At 40.9% G+C, this 22,503-nt stretch overlaps 1 protein-coding gene across 1 annotated transcript in view; it reads right to left on the reverse strand.

Annotated features, from left to right (window-relative positions):
- plekhm3 (pleckstrin homology domain containing, family M, member 3) overlaps nucleotides 1-18,922 on the reverse strand; it is a 44,169-nt gene extending 25,247 nt beyond the window's left edge. Inside the window, exons 1-2 of the mRNA XM_053328026.1 lie at nucleotides 18,343-18,922; nucleotides 8,432-9,547 (exon numbers count right to left, since the gene is read on the reverse strand). Coding sequence (XP_053184001.1) covers nucleotides 8,432-9,547; nucleotides 18,343-18,865 — 1,639 coding nt within the window. The 5' untranslated portion in view covers nucleotides 18,866-18,922. The remainder of the gene's footprint in view (nucleotides 1-8,431; nucleotides 9,548-18,342) is intronic.
- Between the last annotated feature and the right edge of the window lie 3,581 nt (nucleotides 18,923-22,503).

Below are 22,503 nucleotides of genomic sequence, written 5' to 3' on the forward strand. Positions count from 1 at the left end.
TTTCTGGCACTGAAATGACTGTAGAATCTGTTATTAGTTGGGGTTTTACTGTGCAGAAACAAGTTGATAATGAGATGGAAAAACAGGACAATAAGTCTTATCTTCAAGCCTTCAGTATGACTGAATTGGTATGTGTAACTCAGTAGGTACGCTAATTACAGCAGTGAGCTCATGCTGTTGTTGGGGTGGATGCTCTTTCCCTACACCACAGTCCGCTGGTTGGGAGCCAGCAGGCAGTGGGGATGGTCAACCAGTCAGAGAAACACTGTGTCATTTCGAGGAAAGAGCTGACCACAAGGCAGGCTCGCTGGCCAACTGCGGCCTAAGGGTTGGTCTGCTGCTGTGGGGACCGAGCGGAACAAATACACACATGTATGTAGCCTGAAAACATACGCAAACCAAATAACAACCTTTAACCTTAACCTCAATGTCTATATCATGAGGACAAGAGGAGAACACGCCCTCGCATACACACATGGTGGTGGATGTACTGCTACCACAACTGAGACAGCCTATAATGCGCTCTGCATGGTACAACAGGCTTCCACTGAAAATGTGGGATTATGGAGGAAGAAAAAAGGATAAAATAACAGCAGGGATATAAATCTGACCTGCTTCTGACCAAAACCACAACAAGCAGCAAAACAACCTCAAAAAAGAGCGCATGAATTCTAAACCAGAGTCCAGAGAGGACCGAACCAACAACAAACTATTTGTTCCTAAAGATAACTAACATTTTAGACCATGTTTTATTAACTGGTATGCCTATAAAGTGAGTAGATACACATACAATGTAAAAGTGAGTAAGTAAATAAAGTATAAAAAGTAAATATATAACTTTATAGGCAGTAAAGTCTAATAAAGTCAGGATTCCCCTCAGAAATGTTGTTCAGCCTGGTGGAAAGTGTGTTTTTGGAGCTCTTTGTTGAGCAGATCAGTTAGAAATAATGCAAGGGAGGAACAGTACAAGCAGAAACAGCCACAGTGATGATGTTTGATGAAGACCAGCACAACTCCAACAGGTACATTTCTATTTTCCGTTGCAGTACCACCCCCAAAATCAATGAAAAAATACCATTATGTTAGGGAAGCGGAGCACTGAACTTGTGAGATGTGCTCGGAGCTAATGACCATATAAGGAATTCTGTCACAAGCTGATGCTCAGCTCGGCCAGAAAAAATATTTTTTCCTCACAGGGATTAATTCTACATACATTTACCTAATTATCTGACAAGTTGTATGACATTATAACACTATTTTCAGTATATGCCACTGGGCACCTCTAACTGTGTTACGTTAGCTGCATTGCTGTAGCTGCGTTAAGTCAGCTGTTTTGCGTTAGCTGCATTGCGTGAGGTGCACTGCGTCACTTCGCTAAACATACGCCTTGGTCCCTGGCTTCCTTTCAAGTGGAATCGAGGTGTTAGTGAAATATTGCGAAAAAAGTCAGAGCAAGTCCAGGAAGAGGAGGGCAGCAGCAGGTGATCCAACTGTCAATCACAGCAGTCTATCAACACACACACAGCACATCAAAGTAACTATAAGTCCTCAAATCTTACTAATGGAACAATCATTTCCAAAATGACCACTAGTGCACTTGAATTTAGAGACCATAATGACTTGTTCAGAAAAAACCTTCTAGAAAGAGGTTGAGGCTTTGTGAATGGGAGTCAGCTAGAGCATCTAGTGGTCATTTCTGGTATTGCAAGTTACACTGGCTTCAGCCTCCAGCTGTCATATAGCTGCCGCCAGATGCTGATATTTTGATGTGTACCATATACAGGCAAGAAAGTCACGGATGCTGAAGCTATTACATGTTTTGTTTCTTTTACATAGCTGGTAATTGTTTGCTTTTTAAGTTTATACTTTAAACCTGTAAAAAATTTTTTAACTGTATCATATTTTCTCAGTACACAGTTCGGTCACTGTCACTGTGTGTTTCCTGTTCTAAAAGGAAGGAACCCCCTCCTCAGTCCGAACAATATTGTTTATAAAAACACTGACTGTTATTGGTCAAGTGTCTGAAAAAGATTGAATATCAAGTAAAGGAAAAGGCAGATTAATCAAAAATGAATTTACTAAAACTAGCATTTAGTGTTTTACAGTCACGAGCAGATCTTTGGGTTACATGGCTGCTATCCAGGACTTTAAAAAAGGAATATAAAGGAATGAAAAACATAAGCTGCATCCTATAAAAGTAATTACCAATCTGACCTGTGCTTGCAGGTATAATTGTAATGTTTCTACAGGCTGTGGCTCCATAGCAGGACATGAAGAGTATTATATCCCAATAGTTTGGTTTGATAATTAGACAATTTGCCAATGGACTGAGCAAACATCCTGGTTATTGTTTGTTTTAATAAATAAAAAGTATGTCTTCAACCACACTGATTGTTATCATCAGAAAGTCAACTACAAGCAACCATAAACAATTTCTTTCATTTTTAGAGTTTACTGGCACTACTTTTCTCCATTTTAAACGTATTCATAACCCTCAAGGAGCTTCCTCCATTTACAGAGGAACTGTTAATACTTTCTATTACTAATTGCTAACTACTTTATCTGTTTTCAGCACTGTGTTACAACTGCTTTTCCTACTCGTCTCTGATCTTTTATGGCTCTTTCTGAGACGGAGAGAAAGAGGGACAGGAGGGAAGATGAATGGGAATTCAAACGTAGCTCAAAGGTCTACCGATTGTACTGCGGCTCTCTGTAGTGAGAGAGGGTCACTTTGACCTGCCCCGGGTGAGCGTACGCTGGGGGGAGAGAGAGAGAGAGAGAGAATGAGAGAGAGAGAGAGAGAGAGAGAGATGACATGAGGGCAAAATCGGGCTCACGCTTTCATGTGCCCGCTGTTGGTTACTACCACACCTCTGAGAGGACACTGGTGTGTGTGTGTGTGTGTGTGTGTGTGTGTGTGCGCAAGCCCATGTTATGTACATGTGTGTGAATTAAAACTGAAAAGACAAGAGAAGGCTGAGCTTTGATGTGTCTCTTTCACACCGACCAAACACTCGAATGAAAATGTGCACAAATGGCGAGAACTATAAAAAAGATAGTGAGAGAATGTGTGTGTGTAAGAGAGACAGAGAGACAGAGAGAGGGAGTCTTTATTTTGATGTGAGCCCACCTCCAACTTCCTCTACTCGCTCATGTCCGATATACCGATTCACACTTCACCTAGGCCTTTCGGGGGCCTGAGAATGTGCTCCAGTGCAATGGCAGGGGTCACCAAACCTGAGGACACACTGCACAATATGTGTGTGTGTGTGTGTGTGTGTGTGTGTGGGGTGAGGGGTGAGGGGAGTCACGGTCTTCAAACGAACACTAACACTTTTTTCCTTCAAAAGGAATCAAAAACGCAGCAATTCCCATGTGTAATTAGTTGAATACATTTTACATTTTGATGTTAAATAACCAATCACTCAATATGTATAGATGGACGCAGCATGCATATGCAACGGGCGGACTTGAAACAAGTTCAAAGAGAAATGGGCGGAAACCAAAGTGGCACGCTGAACATCAGGCGGCACGGTCGCCATCATGAAGAGATCTTGTTCATATATAAATAATCACACTCAGGTTCACTACAGAAGAGGGAGGTTTTTGATACATTGGGATTATAGGGTTTGGATTTGAGGGCCAATTTTTGGGGGGTATTTCATGTTGATAGAAGATTATTTCTATGCTGTGACCTGAGCTTCCAAACAAGCAGTATTACTTCATTCCTGCAAATATTCATCAAAAAGTGAACTTACAAACTGCTCCAACACGCTTCAACACTGTCTGGATATAAGACATAGTTAGGATAACACAGAGTGCATTAGTAGCTCCATTTCCAAATGATGTGTCTAATGTGTTGCGTTAATGCTCCACACAAAGCAGCCACATCAATATTCTGACTTTGATGAAAGCTCGACAGATGATGCATCTTCTTTACTTATTGGCCAAAGAACTCAGTCTGACTGTCAGCAGTTGCTAAACCTCACATACTGTTCATATTTACACCCTCACAGTATGATCCAGGTCAGTTTTTATCAAAAGAGTCACCACAGATGTATTTAGAAAGCATCAATAGTGGATCTGACTGATCAATAAATGTGATTAAACCTTGAATCAATGTTTCAGAGAGCAGAGAGAGTGTATTTTTTAGCTTTTACACCAAAAACAGCTCCTATCACACAATATCATGTCCTATTTTACCTAAGACATGAAAATATAACATAGCAATAATGATGGAAATGTATTTCATGTAAAGGTAAAATGAGCAGAACTTTATGGAAGTGTGGGGTTTATTGTATAACCATTAGAACCATCAGTCTTTACTGCTACATCATAAAAACTACTATCTTATTAAAACTATGAACTATTCACTTCACTAACATACATGTCAATAGATACAGAGATAATTTGACCCAGAGCACCCCCAAAAACATCTATACAATGTGTACAAAAGTATAACATTTGAAACTATTTCCATTTGTGCATTTTGGACCACTTTAAGAAGTCGTCAAATTTCAGAATAAAAGACATTTGGGAGGTGTTTACAGCTGTCAAATGTCAAAACAGGTCAAATTTGATCCGAACAGTATGTAAGGGTGAAATAAAGGCAAAAAACATCCATAATGTAATCTTAAAAAAGTAGCACTAACACTATGTTAGCACAATAGTGAAAAGATGAGGATGGAGGCTCATTTTCATTTGATTGTTCAACAATCAGCCATAAAGGCTACTCTACACCCAAAAAATGTAAATAATTCAAATGATTACCTTACCAATATATTATTCCATTGGTTAAATGAATCCATAAATTGATGCCTTTTGTCCTTAAATGTATTAATGTGGAGAATACTACAGCTGCTCTATGTGAAGTGCCTTAAGGTAAGTTCCCTGTGATTTTGCACAATATAAACTATATTTAAAAAAATGAAAAAAATGGATTAACTGAATTCCCGCACATGCTCAGTGACTGAAAATGGGATTATCGCAGTTATTAGTCTTTGGAGACATTCCTAAACAAACTAATGTAAATGTACTCTTCCTTTTGGAGAACAGGAGCATTTCTCTTCCATCGCCAAATGTTGTTGAATTCACGTATTAAACTTTAATTTCTGGAAGGTTTATTGAACTGACAATAATTAGGATTTAAAGGAGTCTTGTGCTTATTTTGTTGATTGTAGATTTGTGAAAAATAAAGTTATAGTTTTGACATAAACTATGAAAGTAAGAACCCAAATATTTTTCCTGTAGGGCTGAATTTGGCCCACAGACCACTATTTGCCTACCACTAGCATAGAGGAATAAGATACCAACAGGGAAACAGAACAATTAAAGGAAATGAATGAATAACTAGCCGGTATATTAAAGAAACTGAAGTGAAGAGCTTCTCTACGCTTACATTTTAGATTCTCATTTTAAAACTAGTGAGTGTCATTATATAAGACCAATTTCCAAATGAAAAAACATGAAAATGAAAAGTATAATCCTCTGAAAAAGACAGGAGCTCTGACAATACCTGGATTTAGACTTCAATTTTAAGGTTCTTTAATTGAAATCCCGTAAAATACTTTTTTTTCAGGAGCCACAATGTCACACCGCAGGAGGCTAAAAAAGGGATACAGTCAAATAAATGAAGGAGGAGGCAGAGGTAGACAGGGAGACAAAAAGAGGGAAAGGCTGAATGAACTGGTGAAAGAAAGAAAGGGAGGGGAGAAAAAAAAGGAGGGAAATAAACGGATTGAGCGAGCAGAGGTGAGCTCTGTATAGAAAATGAACGTATCCAGCTGTCCCCCCCCCCCTCCCCGTCCAGCTCTACCCACAAACCCCCTTCAATCCAACAACCGTGATCAGGCCCAGACCGCTGTAGCATCCCCGGGACGCTTTCATTCGCTCTCATTCATTCATTCATCCATTTTTCCTCTCCTCTGGTGCTTTAAGCCTACCAATTATCATCAGTTGCCCCCAGACGTCCTCCGTCCTTGTTCCTGTTTCAGCTGGCCTTTCAAACAGCCCTGCATTAATAAGCCAGTTGTTACAAATAAAAAGGGAGGTGAGCGGTGATTATTCAAAGCCCTCCTGAGAGAGAGAGAGAAAGAGAGAGAGAGAGAGAGAGAGAGAGAGAGAGAGAGAGAGGGAGAGAGAGAGAGAGAGAGGAAGAGGAAGCCCACGCTTCACACCCAGGGAGAGTAAAGGCACCGCCTGCCATTTATTTGGCTGTCCAAGGGCCTGGTATAGAGAACAACAGGAATAATAATAAAGGAGGCAGACAGGCTGTAATGGTGCAGGATATGAAAAAAAGGGTAAAGACTAAATATTGAAAAACACCCAAAAACCACCAACTGACAGGAAGAGGCAGAAGCAGTGAAAGAGACAGCATCCTTCATACTGTAGCACTACTCTACAGGTTCTACAGGATGTCATAGGAGACGTTGGCTTCTTATTATGTCATTTCAACACAAGGATGTTAGTCAAGATGTGAATTATCTTTACACACACGAAAGCACAAAAGTTTACACATTTTAGTTTCAGTTTTTGACAAAATATTCAGTATTTTTTTCAATCAATCAATCAGACTTCATTTGTAAATCACTTTTAATACATAGCAATGCAACACAAAGTGCTTTACATAATAAGAAACAAACAAAAAAATGACTGTTATAGATAATGACTCAATTAAAAATAGGAACTGAAGAACTAGACCTGTCACGATAACTACATTTATTGGACGATATTTTGTCTCAGATCCATCGTGGTGAAGAGAGTGCTGAGCCGAAAGGCAAAGCTCTCGATTTACCAGTTGATCTTCGTTCCTACCCTCACCTATGGTCATGAGCTTTGGGTAGTGACCGAAAGAACAAGATCGCGGGTACAAGCGGCTGCAATGAGCTTCCTCCGTAGGGTGGCTAGGCTCTCCCTTAGAGATAGGGTGAGAAGCTCAGTTATCCGGAGGGAACTCGGAGTAGACCCGCTGCTCCTCCGCATCGAGAGGATTCAGATGAGGAGGCCCAGGCATCTAATCAGGATGCCCCGATGCTCCCGGACGCCTCCCTGGTGAGGTGTTCAGGGCACGTCCCACCGGTAGGAGACCCCGAGGAAGACCCAGGACACGCTGGAGAGACTATATCTCTCAGCTGGCCTGGGAACGCCTCGGGATCCCTCGGGAAGAGCTGGACGAAGTGGCTGGGGAGAGGGAAGTCTGGGCTTCCCTGCTTAGGCTGCTGCCCCTGCGACCTGACCCCAGATAAGCGGAAGAGGACGGTACGGTACGGTATTTTGTCTCAGAAATAATCGCGATAAACAATATTATTGTCATTTGAAGATCATTTTATACCACTGATATAATGATAATATAATAGCATAATAATACAAGGGGGGCAGGGAGTAGGATTGGAGAGTGGGTGCTACATTACTATGGTCATGTCCATGTATCATATGATAAGCCCATATATAGACATGAAGATGCTGATAATTACATTATTGTAGCAATGAGGAAAGTAAAGGTAGAGGTTTTTTTGGGGCATTGAGCATGCTCACTAATGTCCAACTCTGGCTAAACACACTCCTTAAAGTCCCCCTCCACTCAAAAATGTGTTTTTCTCATTGTCACCATTAGGGATGGGCATTTGAATACATTTTCTTTATCGATCATCAGGAAAATTAACGATCAATTATCGATTAATCATTATTTTTTATCTTAAAAATGCCATGATACGGGACGCTTGTAAAAGCAGCTGAGCCCAAACAAAGCTCCGAGCCAAACCTCTTCACATATATGAACTCCGTCATATTTTAGTTTGAAGAGGTCCCACGCCTAACTTCTCCTTGACCTCTTCATGTTTACGTTTGATATCTACGGCAGCTTGTGGGTAGCTGAGCCGTGTTCTCTGTCAAATATCGCCCCCCATTGGTAAGATGTCTCATTGCTGCCACATAGTGAAATTCACTGGATTGCTTCAAGACTCACACTACACAACACAACCTCTATTTGATACCAGCATTTGATAAATACAAATTTCATGTGATCGACAACATTTTTAACGATCAATTATCGATCATCGATTAATCATGCCCATCCCTAGTCACCATACTGTGATGTTGGAGCTTCTCTGTGTACAATTAGTTTTCACATTCATCTGCAGAGTGCACAGCATTTCTTTGAGATCAATAAAAATCTGAGTATAAAGGTGTGTAACTTATGAGCCTTGTACAACTAGTTGGGAACCAATCGTGGTTCACTTTGCAATTTACACAAGTGTGAAACATGAAGCCTCTAGAGCACAAACACTGAGAATGGACAATTAAAGTCTATACCTATGATACTTTTCAAAGCCAATCAGGTGTTGAAATTTCACACTGTTTGTACTGGAAGCAACTACCAATCTCCAATGTGTGTGTTTGTACTGTACGTGTGTGTCTTGTGAAGGCCACTCACCTGCACACCTGAAGCTCTGAGCAGTGAGCCCCTTCTCCACAGCCAGACAGGTGAGGATACTCAGGAAACTGGTGGTGACGGACTGTCGCTTGGCTCTCTGGGCCTCCCTCTGCTGCCTCCTCTCCCTAGACGGTTTAGATCTCAACAGCACCTCCTGGAGGCCTGGAGCTCCTTCTCCCGAGTCTCCGACTTCTTCTTGCGCGGGCCGCTGCGATCCCACCGCCTCCTGCAGGGCCTCCACCCATTCCTGGGCCTTGAGCTGATCATCCGCTCTGAGTCGGAGTACGTCTTTGGGGAAGACGGCCTGGAAACAGTCTCCTCTGTCGGTCCATGGCACTGTGTTCTCTGGCTCTTGATCTTTCTGCACGTCCAAGCAGGAGGCCAGGGGGTACTGAAGGACGGGTTTCGACACGGACCCTCGGCCCTCGGTAGGGAAGGCCTGGAGAGAGGATCTGGTCAGGACGAAGGTGAAGGGCCGCCAGTTGTTCTGGTCCACCAGTTGGTGGAGCAAACCAGCTTTGAGGACATCCTGGCAGCGTTTGGTGAACAGGGGCAGGGTGGTGGGTCTGGTCACACGACAATTAGCCTGTAAGGAGAGCGATGCCTCTGCTGAGACGGGGGTGTCGCTGTCGCCGTCGGGCCTGGTGTCGAGCCCCGACGGCGAGGGCGATGAGGAGGGCGACATGGGTGCAGGGAACTTGTTGGTAACCTGTTGCTTTTCCATTGCGGTCTTACGCTGGCGGTTCTCTTGCCTCACAGGTCTGACTGCCTGCACCTTTTCCCACATTAGCCGTCTCCACTCCATGGCTTCCCATTGGTTGGCCGCCCTCAGCTGGAGGCGTGTGCTGTTGAAGAACAAGGCTTGGAGGGTGCGTTGGTCGGCGGTCTGGGTGATCTGGCCGTGCTGGCTGCAAGGTGCTGGTGAGATGACGCTCTGGCAGTGTGACAGAGAGTAGGCTGTGCCTAGCTGTCGGTTGGCGCTGCTGTCCAGAGTGTACAGACGCAGCTCGCAGGGTGTCAGCTCAACATGACAGGATGTCCAACGGCCCCAGGGCCCCTCGCGCTGGTCCATCGCTCCCTGCTTCACCACAGTGCTGCTACTGCTGCTTTTATCAGCTGGGAGGGAAACAGGGGAGGGAGAAGAATGGAGAGTGACAAAGAGAGAGAAAATTATCAAACACTGATGAGTAATGTCTCTGTGTTAATGCTAACGCCAACTGAGACTCCAAGAGCTTTTATTTCAGTAATGATTCTAATGCTCTTGCCTCTGGACAACTGTAACTTTAGCAAATAAACAGGCTTAATTATGCTTTGAAGGAATATTCCAGTGTATGTGCAATGAAACACAAACATTTACCTCCTGTACACTTGAAAGTTGCTTATAAAAGATCTGTTGCTTAAATCTTTGTTGGTGTTGGCAGCTGTAATTGTTTAATGTTTAAGTATGCGTAAATAGTCTTTCCCACTTGCATACTGAACAATATCACACAGTATATGTTCTGGTGCCTTCATGACATAGAAATATGATAAGCTTTATGAATACATTTCACATTTAAAACAAAAAAAAACAACATTGTTATTCTTATGCACATGAAAAAGCAGCTAGTTTGAAATCTTATATATCTGCTGAAGTCCAACTGGAATCACATGTAGTCATCCCTCTTTGCAGCAAAAACAATGTCAATATGTTTTTAATTGTATTTTTAATATTTTGATATTTTTTATTATTAAAAGGAAGCTGGAAGAAAGTTTTTTGGGTGACATCAGAAACATTCCTTTTCTTCTCAGCAGGCTGGAGCGGTGTGTCAGTGTACATGTTTGATTGAAACCAGTTGATCTCCAGAACGGCAAGAGAATAAGAGACAAAATGACCAAACTTGTGCTGTAAGTCATGGACAGACAGTGTGTTGTTAGCAGTGTATAGAGAGTATACAGGGGCAATTGCAGCAATTTTAACATGCTGCAGCTGAGCAGCTAATTAGCTACCTAGTCTGCTAACTGATGTTAGCGTTGCACATGTACAGGTGTACAAGTGTGCTCATGTTTGTAATGGTGTATTCCAGTTGTACTCAGAAGTCAGATTTTCCAAGTTCCTAGTTGGAAATTTCAACTGAAACGCCCCCTTAAGTCAGCTCTCCCGACTCAGAAAGTCGGACATACCCTCCCAGCCCCCAATCTCAAAATCCAAGATTGTAGCCCCGTGTATCAACAGTGTGAAAGTTTTAGTAAAATCCTGTTTATTAGCACTTTTGTCTTATCTGTGTCTCAGTAAATCAGTTGTACACACAGCACTGTTCAACTTCTACCTGTGAAAATGTTGCTACGCTGTTTGTTTGAGCAAAATGCAGTGAGATGCGTTTTTATCAACATCAGAACTTTGAATTAGAATGACTCTGGTGTGAAATCATTCCCAGCTTCGAGTTCAAAGGTAAATGGAAGGTAGCTTAAGTTAGATAGGAAGGAGCCTTTAACAGGAAAGCTAATGTGGTTGTAGTTCAGATCTTGTGGCTGTTGTGTTGTGCAGCAGGATGCGGTCAGGCTAAGTGTGACCGCCTGCTCTGACTATGATAGAATGCTCCGCGAAACTGCTGTGACTTTGTTTTATACGTGACACAAACACATAAACAATGGAGGACATGGAGGGAGTGGTGTACTTGCTGCTGTATGTGGCTTTCTGTCACACACAAAGCAAGAACATTGAGCCGTATGGCTGTTACGCTGTTGCCGGTATTTAAAAATGCCGGGTTTGATTCTTGTGTGGGACAGCTCATGACTCTTCCAGCGACAACTCTTCTGACCAATCAGCGGCCGGCAGTCTGTTGACGTCACATTTAGTATCGGCTTGGCTCGCTTGGAACCTCAGCAGAGCAGGTACTAAAAAAGTACCATGTACCAGCTACTATCCCTAGTGGAAACGCAAAAAAAACCAAGTTGAGGCGAGGCGAGTCGTGCTGGAACTGTGTAGTGGAAAAGCACCATAAATTTCTCCCTTTTTCTCCCTTTACACTGTCCTTGAGAAATTGTCAGTTCTGTCCTTTTAATTTGCTTACATAGCTTTTTCTCCCTCTTTCCATCTGTCCATATACCTCTAAATGATCTCAGGAACCTGAATCTCGATGGGCCAGTTTCCTCCGCAAGGTTAGCTTATCAGAGGCTTGCAGCTCACACAGGACCTTTGGTATTTTGGTAAGAGATAGCCATGCAGCAGTGCTTCTCTGAGAAAGTTCCCTGTCGCCAAGGAAGGAAGAAACAGCATTGTAAAAGAGGCCACTAGACAAGCTGACCCAGTCTCCTAATACTAGGGCACCAGGGCACACCCTTTCTTTCAGTTTTTGGCCTTTCTTTCTCTGTTTTTTTTTCACAATTTGCTGTTCAGGAGGTTTGTTTTAGCCTCATTATGTCTTTCCCCTCTCTGTCTCACACTCCTGTGATTAGGGAGTGTTTTCTTCTTGATTAAGGAGGGTTCACACTCAGGTAGACAACAGGTCATAAAACTGGGTCAGCTTTTATTAAGAGCCTTCATTATGGTCTGAAATATCCTAAAAATAAAACATACCAGTCAGATGAAACAGCAAATTTAAGACAGTAAATCTGAGCCACTACACGCACAGTTATTACTGGCAAAAAAAACTAAACAACTACCGTTACCACATGCCCGTGACCTGTGGGTGAATATTTGGGAACTTTAGTGAAACTTCAGTTTAGACTGTTTAAAAATTGCATCATTCTTTGGTTTTTGTTCCAACCTCAACCCCACTGGGTCTTCACTAAAAAGAGGAAGAGAAAAAAGCTCCTGCTGCCAAGACCGGGCAAACACTGTCAAGTACTGAAGAAAAAGATTGTTGTATGTTAATATAGACGCAGTACAATTAGGAGGAATAATAATTGCCTTTATGTCTGTGATTTATCTACAGCCTTATGTGAGATTGCCTGTTTTAAGCCTGTATGATAATAATAATAAGAATTATTATCATTATCACCATCATCATTATTATTACTTAATTTATTGATTTAGAAACTTAAAGTTACTTTAGTTTAACCCTTCTTTATAATGATCTTTCTATCTATTTCAGTTTATTTAGCATGACCGAGGCAGGAATTAGAACATCTTTTTAAATGTGGGAAGAAGAGGAAGACTTTGCATGTGTGAGTTTGTTTTCTGTGTAAAAGCATAAAGTAAATCTGCCAATACTTGTGTATTGTCCTTGGTGACCTGGTCCATTCTGCTCTGTCTAAGTAACAATAACAAAATACCACTGTATACTTTTAAAGTTGGACCTTGAATGCTGCAACACAAAATGATGCATACAAGACTGAAGCTTCATGGACTGAGATAGTCTGTGAGCACGCAGTAATCCTGGTTTACAGCTGACCTGAAGTTCAAAAGGCATCCCAGCATCTTGGTTCAAATACAGCCAAATTTGGTTAAAATGTGTGTAGGGTTTTTTTATCCAGGTTATGTATATGACTATATTTTACTATTTAGTCCAGACCTCCTTTACAAGCAAATACAGCCAATAATGTAATGGTTATATGTAACCTTAACATCTAAAAAGGTCCAGAAAATTGAGCCCAAACTTAGCGTGATAAAGTCAGAAACTCTAAAAGAGCTACTGACTGAAACACTGTGTTGTTGACAATGTTTTTGTCGCCTTTAGCCTTGTTTAAACTAGAGCCTGACCGATATATCAGTCAGCCAATATTATATATCGATATCAGTGAATATGTTGTCCAGCGTGTACTGGTTATGCATGTTTTTTTGTTTTTTTTAATTCATAACTAATTATAATAATTCAATTTCTGAAGTTTAGCGTTTCAGCACACTGATGTTGTTTTATACAATAAAGTTTATTGTTCAACTGTAATACACATACAATATATATCTTTGTCAGTGTCAAGTGTTTGATAACCACATTTAGAGTATCATTGCAAAATATTAGCATATGTATTTATTTATGTATATATTCTGTACATATAACATCATAACATGTTATCATAACATTATGGGCCAATATATCAATATTAGAATTTTTCTCCCTAATATCAATATCTGCCCTAAAAGTCCAGCATCAGTATCAGTTGAGCCCTATTTTAAACCTAAACATCTCCACATCCTTTGACCTGCACATCTATAAAATGGCCACTTCCTGGGCAGACAGGTTTACTTAAAAATAACAACAATCACTTATCCCCACCCTCTCAACCAATCTCACACACTAATTTAATTGTACACCCCCCACCAGAAAAGCGGTGTAATTGACCGATATTGCATTTAGGTTTCTTGATATGCTGATTGAGTCAAGAAGAGAAAGGAAAACCTAAATGTCTGGCAGCTCCTGTTAACTAGAGGGTGGCGAGTCAAGTGCCTCATCAATCTTATCAAAAACAGCGGCAGACTCCGTTTCGCTCCAGGTCTCGGACTCTGCATGTTAACAAACCTTTTGCTGAAGGAACAAATGAATATGCAAATCAGTTAAGCTGGAATCAAGTCGGGCTGATTGGCAGTCTTCATGCTTGGGAGGCTTGAGATGAGAATTGGGCCGGTATGCGGTGGTTGTGGTAGTGGTGGTGGTGGTGGGGGACTGCTTGTTTCAATTAGCCGTCATCTCCACCTGGTGGGTTTTGACATCGCACCCTAGTAATAGTCTAATATACACACACAAATCTTCAACCAGAATTAACACTTCGCTCTCACCACTGTGAACTAACTCTTCAATCAAGATGTAGAACACAACCACCCCCCACCCCTGACCCCCATCACTTCCGCCTTAAACAAGCAACCCCACCCACTGATTACAAAGTCAATCAAGCTGTTTTTACAATCTAACAGACTCCCACAGTTTCCTGAATATCAAAGCACATATAGACTGGACAGAAAAAGTCCACCATCCATCTGCTAAACCTGCAGTGCTTATCCTGTTCAGGGTCATGATGGGCTGATGTATGGTGCCTGTACTGTCTGAATTTGTGGTCATTTGTGAATTTTGGGTCAACATCCTAAATGTAAGGTTTGACTTGCACACACATGGATTCAGTGTCACGACAGTTGAAGAACACAATCCATTAATGAACATGGACTGGAGAAAGGTAGAGAAGTAGATAGATAGATAGGTAGGTAGGTAGGTAGGTAGGTAGGTAGGTAGGTAGGTAGGTAGGTAGGTAGGGAGATGGGTAGGTAGGTAGGTAGGTAGGTAGGTTGGTAGGTAGAGAGATGGGTAGGTAGGTAGTACTGGTAGGGTAGGTAGTACAGACATGTGCCAGATCACAGAGGATACTCTTTACCTGTCTGAGTACACACTGGTCAAAGAGAGACTGTAATGATTGTAATAATCTTTCTGCCTAAAGGTTTTTGAACGCGGTCTCAACCAGATGTGACAACATTCACACACATATTCACACACCATTGGCGTAACCATCGGGCCCAATTTGGGGTTAAGTATCTTGCCCAAGGTAACATCATCATGTGGTCTGGGGGAGTCATTTGTGAATTTTGGGTCAACATCCTAAATGTAAGGTTTGACTTGCACACACATGGATTCAGTGTCACGACAGTTGAAGAACACAATCCATTAATGAACATGGACTGGAGAAAGGTAGAGAAGTAGATAGATAGATAGGTAGGTAGGTAGGTAGGTTGGTAGGTAGAGAGATGGGAAGGTAGGTAGTACTGGTAGGGTAGGTAGTACAGACATGTGCCAGATCACAGAGGATACTCTTTACCTGTCTGAGTACACACTGGTCAAAGAGAGACTGTAATGATTGTAATAATCTTTCTGCCTAAAGGTTTTTGAATGCGGTCTCAACCAGATGTGACAACATTCACACACACATTCACACACCATTGGCGTAACCATCGGGCCCAATTTGGGGTTAAGTATCTTGCCCAAGGTAACATCATCATGTGGTCTGGGGGAGTCGGAAATCGAACCACCAACATTCCAATCAGTGGATGACCTCACTCTACCTCTTGAGCCACAGCTGTCCCAATATGGGTAATGTTTTATATAACAGTGTATGTCATTTTATATTGTGGTATCTCTGTATATCATGATATGAGACAGGAAGGTTTCCAACCCACTGACAACACTCTCTAGAACCAACCAATAAACTAAAAACACAATACTTTGATTGACTCCGTACAACCGTAGTATACTTAAAATAAATATAGCCTCTTGAGGATTCGAGAGCAAACCCAGTCAGCTATCTAAATACTGAAGGTCCTGTTTAAAAACTGTTAAGTTGATTGGCTTAAAATATTGATCCAATGAAAGACAATGTATTCAGGAGAACATGACTCCTGCTTGAGAGAAAATGTATCACTCTGTTGGAGCTGTGGGAACTACAATAACAAATCAGACATCACATCAGACAATTGTCATTTTCTGGCCATTTCTCTTTATATAGAGCAAAAGCAAATGCAAATTTTATGGAGATATACAAGGAATACTTACAACAACATGCGCTACTAAAATCAGACCTATTATTTACAATCATGATGTAATGCCAACAAATGAATGGAACCTATTGTAGATGTCTTTTTCACAATATCCTATGAGAGGAAAGTTATGAAATAAAGAGCCTGTTTGGTCCTGTATATATATATATGTATATTGGATCATCCTTTCTATTTACCATCTAAACATCCCCAGCTGTCACTAATGGAAAGGCAAACACGCTACTACTTTTTTTTTCTTTCAATGTGAATGAAGAGACGTAGCGGGGCCGAGCTAAATCACTCTGCCTTCTGCTTATTACCGGCCTTTTACTACTTCTACTCCTCCTTTCAACGCACATCGAGCCAAACTAAATAGCCCAATGCCTTTTCACACATATGCTAATACTAAATAATCCTTGCCAGTATCAGGAGCCGGGTAATTGGGTTGCCTCTTCTCTCGCCTCATTTGAGTCCATTTGCTGACAGGATTACGGGCTATTATCCCTCAGGATCCCTTAGGATCTCCTTAGGCCTTCAGATGGCCAAAACACACAAACAAAATGTGTGTGTGTGTGTGTGTGTGTGTGTTTGTGTGTGTGTGTCTCTGCCTGAACACTGACTCTCGTAGCCCAGCTGTGTCATTTCAAGTTATCATCATCTTCTATCATTATTGCGTCTCTGAGGATGCTTCAACATAAGTACAGCATACGCCCCGATCTGGAGCACAAATAGTCCAGCACTACTGTCCTGCCCAAGCCTCTCGAAGCTGGGAGAGCTTTCCGGTGACTGGATGGTTGATCAGTACAAATCAGAGGAGGTGTACATGTTTCTGACAGGTAGGGGCAGGCGGATTGGCTAAAATTAAGAGCACCTCAGGTTTAATGACGTGACATCATTAATGAGTCGAGGAGAAGACGGCTCTCCACGCCACAAATGCCCAGTTAGGTAAATCAATTGAGGGTCAGGTCATCCAAATTACAGAACATGTATTTATCCCACAGGACTATCATTGACCCTTGTACAGCTTCCTAAATACAATGGAGGTTAATGATATTTTGTCTAAAGGGTTAATATAATTGTCCTGGATACTGAGGAGAATCCTGAGACCTCACTAAAGACACATTTCACCTTTATTCTATTCTTCTACAGTCACTTACTTTCAAACAGAGCCAGGCAATATGGAAAATGTCTTATATCACAGTACAATGTATTCTCATCCTTTGCTCTTATGATATTGCACAAAACCTTTTGCACTACTTTTCGTATGATATCATCAATTTAATCTGTTGATTAAAATCTAGGAATCTACAAATATTATATATTACTTTAAAAATATAGAAGCTATATTATTCAACATTTAACCAGGAGATTTTACCTCTGTTGTGTCTTTATAAGCCCCAGGAAGACTGGATAATTCACTGATGATTTTATTTATATCCTCAACATTTCATCACACAAAAACATGAAAGTGTCCTAGATAACTCGAAATGCTGGGTGAATGTTATGATCATTGGTTTGAATTATATTTATTATTATTATTGAATTAATAAAATATCTATCTATCTATCTATCTGTGTCAAAATTACATTACATTACATATCTTTGTCACAAGTGTTTCATAACCACGTATCATTTCTAAAAATGGTGTGTTTATGTATAAGTTCTGTACATATAGCAATATCAGCTAGCATATTGATAACAGAATGTATTTTTACTACCTAATATAGTATCGTATCAGCCCCTAAAATCCAGTATCATTTGGGAACTACTATAAACTCTACAATCTCTACCAACTCACAGATGTCTATTGTCCCACACTATAGTAATTACACTCATACCTTTGTTTTCCAATGGAAACTGTTGATAAGAGAAAGAAAAAAGGGGAAAGTGAAATACACTAATCTACAATAAGTAAACAAAATAAAAGTATGAGCACTTGAACAAAGTAAGAGAGAAAATGGAAATAACATCTACTTTGATACCCAATTATTTCATTGTTTTTTATAATGCATTCATCTGTATTTTTTTCATTGATTCATCTAACAAATGTAAGAAAACAGTGAAAATATTATCTAAAATCTGCTCAACTGTCCAAATGTATTACCAAAATAAGAGCTTATCAAAACTAGTAGTATCCTTTATTTATACCAGAGAGATCATTGAGGGTGAAAAGAAAAGAGAAGAAAATTATACAAAGCAATTACAAGTAGATGTTGGGATGTTTAAGATCAAATTTCTAAAAGGTCCAAAAGGTATAAATGTGTTTATTTTAAGGAGGTGCTGGCTAAAAGCAGTTTTTGCAAGTTTAGACTAACTCGAGGTTTGGTACAGTCCATCTGGGAGATAGAAGGGTCATTTTCCTAGAAGGTATTCATAGATAAAGAGATACCATAAACATCTACGGTAATAAATCTTAAGGCAGAGTTAAAATCCAGTCACACATAGACCCACACGCTGTGCATGGATGTGAACTCACCCTCTTGCTGGTGGTTGAGGATCATGTTCTTCAGCGTGTTGCAGTCTACGGTGGGCAGTCCATTGTCAGTGTAGGCAGAAGGTCTGTAGTTGACGTCAGATCTGGACCGGCTGTGTCCCTTCTTGAAGGCTGAGTTGGACGAGGAGTTGGCGGTGTTATTGGTACACTCCATGGTGTGAGCTGCCAGGTCGTTGGTGGATCGTGCTCTGCTCCTCTTGCCGTGCCTCAACCCCACACCTAGCCCCAACACGCTGAAGTTGTCGGCCCAGGCCAGACCTAAGGGTCCCACCTCCGGCTGCTCTCTGGCCAGCAGTCCCCACACTCCGCTGGAGCTCAGCTTCCCCAACGCGGCGCTGGACACCTCCTGCAGCTGCTTCGGCTGCCTGGGAGGCTGGAGGCTTCCAGTCGGAGCCTGGCTCGGACCTTGGCCTTGGATTCCCCCCATGCAGTGGATGAAGTCCTCCGTAGCCTCCAGAGCCGGGCTGATATCACCCACCATGTCCAGTTGCTCAAGGCCCTCCATGGCTGGGCCTTCCACCTGAGCTGAAAAATCTCACAACTAGATTGTTTTCCAAAATGGGCACAAAAACTGTGTTAGCATCCACATGTCCAACAAACTAAACTAAACATGTCTTTTGTCTTTCAGGCATGTAAGCAAAGCAAGGAAGCAGTGAAGATCCAAGTTCACAAACTGCTGCCTGAACACAAGTCCTGAACTCCCAGCCTCGAGACAGGGTCTTCATCCAGGGTTACAGCCTTCCTCTTCAATGCGGGGGGGGGCTACCGAAGCGTAATACGAGAGATAAACATGACTGTTTAAGAGCTACAGACGAATTCTACAAGTCAAAACTGATCGTCAGCTTTAACATTCGTGTTCTTTCAGCCCGTCTGGTGGCTGTGAAGACTGACTTCACTGTGACAAGAAGAGAGAGAGAGAGAGAAAAAAAGAGGAATCAGTAAAGAGGAAGCATGCCAAAAACAAATTAAGAATGTAAAAAGACACGGTTATTCATAGCTACGTAAAACAGACTCATGTTCCATTCCAAATGATTTCCTTTGGTTAAAAAGATAAAAGTTAGATCTTGAGGACTCTTGTCTGACAACTTTAAGCATCCTGCTACTGTATCTACCCACCTACTGCCCCCCCCCTCCTTCATCAAAACTTAGAGCAGAGCTTCAGAGACTCCTCCCCAGCAGCAGCAGCAGCAGCAGCATCCTCTCCCTCATCATGTCTTGATGAAATAATACTGGACTTCCTCCTCAGCTGCTTATCACTGGACTGGGCAGGCAGAGAGGAAGCGGGGGCCTGGGTGGGGTTCCCATCCATCTGCCTGACCGCCTGTCTGTTCTTCTTCCCTCTCTCTATCTCTCTCTCTCTCTCATCGATTTTCTTCTCCTCCACAGCTCAGGCTCTTTTACTTTTCCCCACATATGAATTATTTAAAAGACCATTACATCACTGCAATCCCATTTCTAGTAGACACATGCGACCTATTGAATATCTGCGATTTATGCGCCATCATTTATTGGAAATACAAAAGAGTTTATAGGTTTTTATTTGGAGACTTTTTATGCTGACCAAAGCTTCTCTGACACATGCTGTAATGCTGTATCACTCACTTAACACTCATCAGTTTATGCTCCGTTTTAAATGAACACACAGTATGACCCTGTGTGTGCTCATGTGGCACGTTCGATGACATCACCTTCCTACAGTTACAGCTCTGATGTCATTGAACAAATCATTAACAATGAGACACTCATGGAGTTTCCCGCCGGACTCCCGTTGACTCATAGACACACACACACACACGCACTGTCTACACATTACAGTCAACTCAGCAGAAACACATATATTTATTAGAAGTAAATCTATTTATTTTTAATTGACAATTTTCATTTGCTCAATAAAGATGCTTTATTAATAAATACAACATTTCTTCAGGCATATGCTGACTAATGGAAATATAGATGTTAATTACATCAATTAGTTCACACTGACTATTTATCACAAGTTTTCATAAGTGGCAACAGAGAGTAAACTCCTCCTCCTCACTTGGACCCATATATACATCACTATAGTAACCAGATAATGTACTGAAAATATTCAAATCACATCTATCAGCTATCCTACCAATCCTACACCAATTTTGAATCTATAGATACCTTAGAGAAAATACATTCACAGTCACCCTACATAATGATCTAATATTACTGTCCACAATAAAATGATTATTATTATATATATATATATATACATACACACATATATACATATATATATATAGCATATTATATCTGAAATCTTTATGGTACTTTCAATGAACCCTTTCATGCATGAATTATGGTCAAGTGTTGTTATTTCTCTTTAGGCATGAAAATAAAATGTAACTTAATTTTGTTTTTCATTAAGTTAGATTACATAAATCAACTGATTTACAACCTAAAAGGTTACTGCAGATGAAGTGGTAGTGTATGGGAGGACACACAGTGTCCAGTGTGGAGGCTGAAGTGCAACTATGCCATCAAAATCCATCAAATCCATGAATACATCATGCATATAAGAAAACTGCTTTTGAATAGCTGTCCACTGTAGTGACCACCAGGCATGAAAGGGTTAAACTAAAATAATACTCTTTTTTAGGAAGTCAGAAATGTAAAAAAGAAGTATGTGTTATCTCATTAGGGCCTATAATGAGGTACTATGAGACTATATTGTAGTAATTCTGTCTGTTAAGCTCATAACTCCTGTGGTTCATTTATAGAAAACATGAACAACTCAACTCACAGTTTGTTAAACCTGCTTTCTGCAATGGACCCAGCTGTTTTTTCTTGTACATTTGTGCTGTGAATGTGTTTTTTTACCCTTTCACTTGATCCAAATAAAAACTCACATCCTTCATTGGCTGTTAATGCACTGACTCAATTTGCCTTACTTTTTGTTATATATCCCTCAGCTGACAAACATGAAGCTAAATGATGATATGACATTACATCATCTTAAACTGAAAGTGAGAGCTTAAATGGAGACTGAATGGAACTCTGGAAGCCTCAGAGCAGTATGTGTGTGTGTAAGTGTGTATGTATATGTATGTGTGTGTATGTATGTATGTGTGTCAGCAGTAAACACTAACAGAGGTGAAGCCACGGTCAGCCTGCTGCTTAGCCACCGTGACTTGCTAGGTGATGCTAACTCGCTAACACGTCTGCTTTATCACGACACTCGTACATAAACATAAGAACTGGATGCAGTATTGTGAAGACTGGCTGGAAAGAGGATGACAAAGGTTACAAAGGCCTTTTCTGTTCCCAGCTGATGTGATGGGAGCCGGGGTAGCTAGTTAGCCTGAAGCTAACGGCTGCCCTCTCTCCATCCATGAGCAATGTCACTCCAGTAGAAGATATGAGCGTTCACTCTCTCACATCATGAGCAGTGCCTCTCAGTGGAGCTACACTGATAGGATGTTGGGATAAAAGCGAGGCCAAGCAGGACATATAGAACAGAAATCGAGACTCACCTTACTGTGTTTACCATTATGTCATTTGCCAGTCCGTCCGTGATAAAGTCCTCTGACTGCAACAGGACGAAGGTTCCGTGTAGCCTACTGTGATTGTGTGATTGAGTGTTACTGAGGGCAAAACATATTTTACAAAATAAATGTTTATGAATACACTGATTCTTGATGCTTTGACAAAAACATGTCCCATTAAGTACTTTAAATTGTAATCTTTCATTTGCACTGTATGCCCTTTTAATGACTTTAATACAAATCATTATTTTATGCTGCACACTCATATTTTATGCTCTAATTTAGTCTAGTTTTTATTTTATTTGTCTCTCTTTCTTTTTTCTGTACTTTGTTTTCATGTTTATTATGATTGTTTTTTCTTGTTTTTAATTCTATGTTTAATGTTTCCAATTTTTACTATTATTGGGTTTTAATTTTATTTTTATTCTTTTAAATTGTATGTTTTTATGTTCTTTGTTTCCAATACTTACTGCTAAATGATTGTTTTTATGTAAAGCACATTGGGTTGCCCTTAGGTATGAAATGTGCTATATAAATAAAGCTGACTTGCCTTTCCCTGCCTAAGAATAGTGCCAATTTCTTTTAAAATGAATCACATTTTCTTCATAATCAGAGTTGATCATCTGAGGAT

Source organism: Scomber japonicus, chromosome 11, assembly GCF_027409825.1.
Source record: "Scomber japonicus isolate fScoJap1 chromosome 11, fScoJap1.pri, whole genome shotgun sequence".
Lineage (NCBI taxonomy): Eukaryota > Metazoa > Chordata > Actinopteri > Scombriformes > Scombridae > Scomber > Scomber japonicus.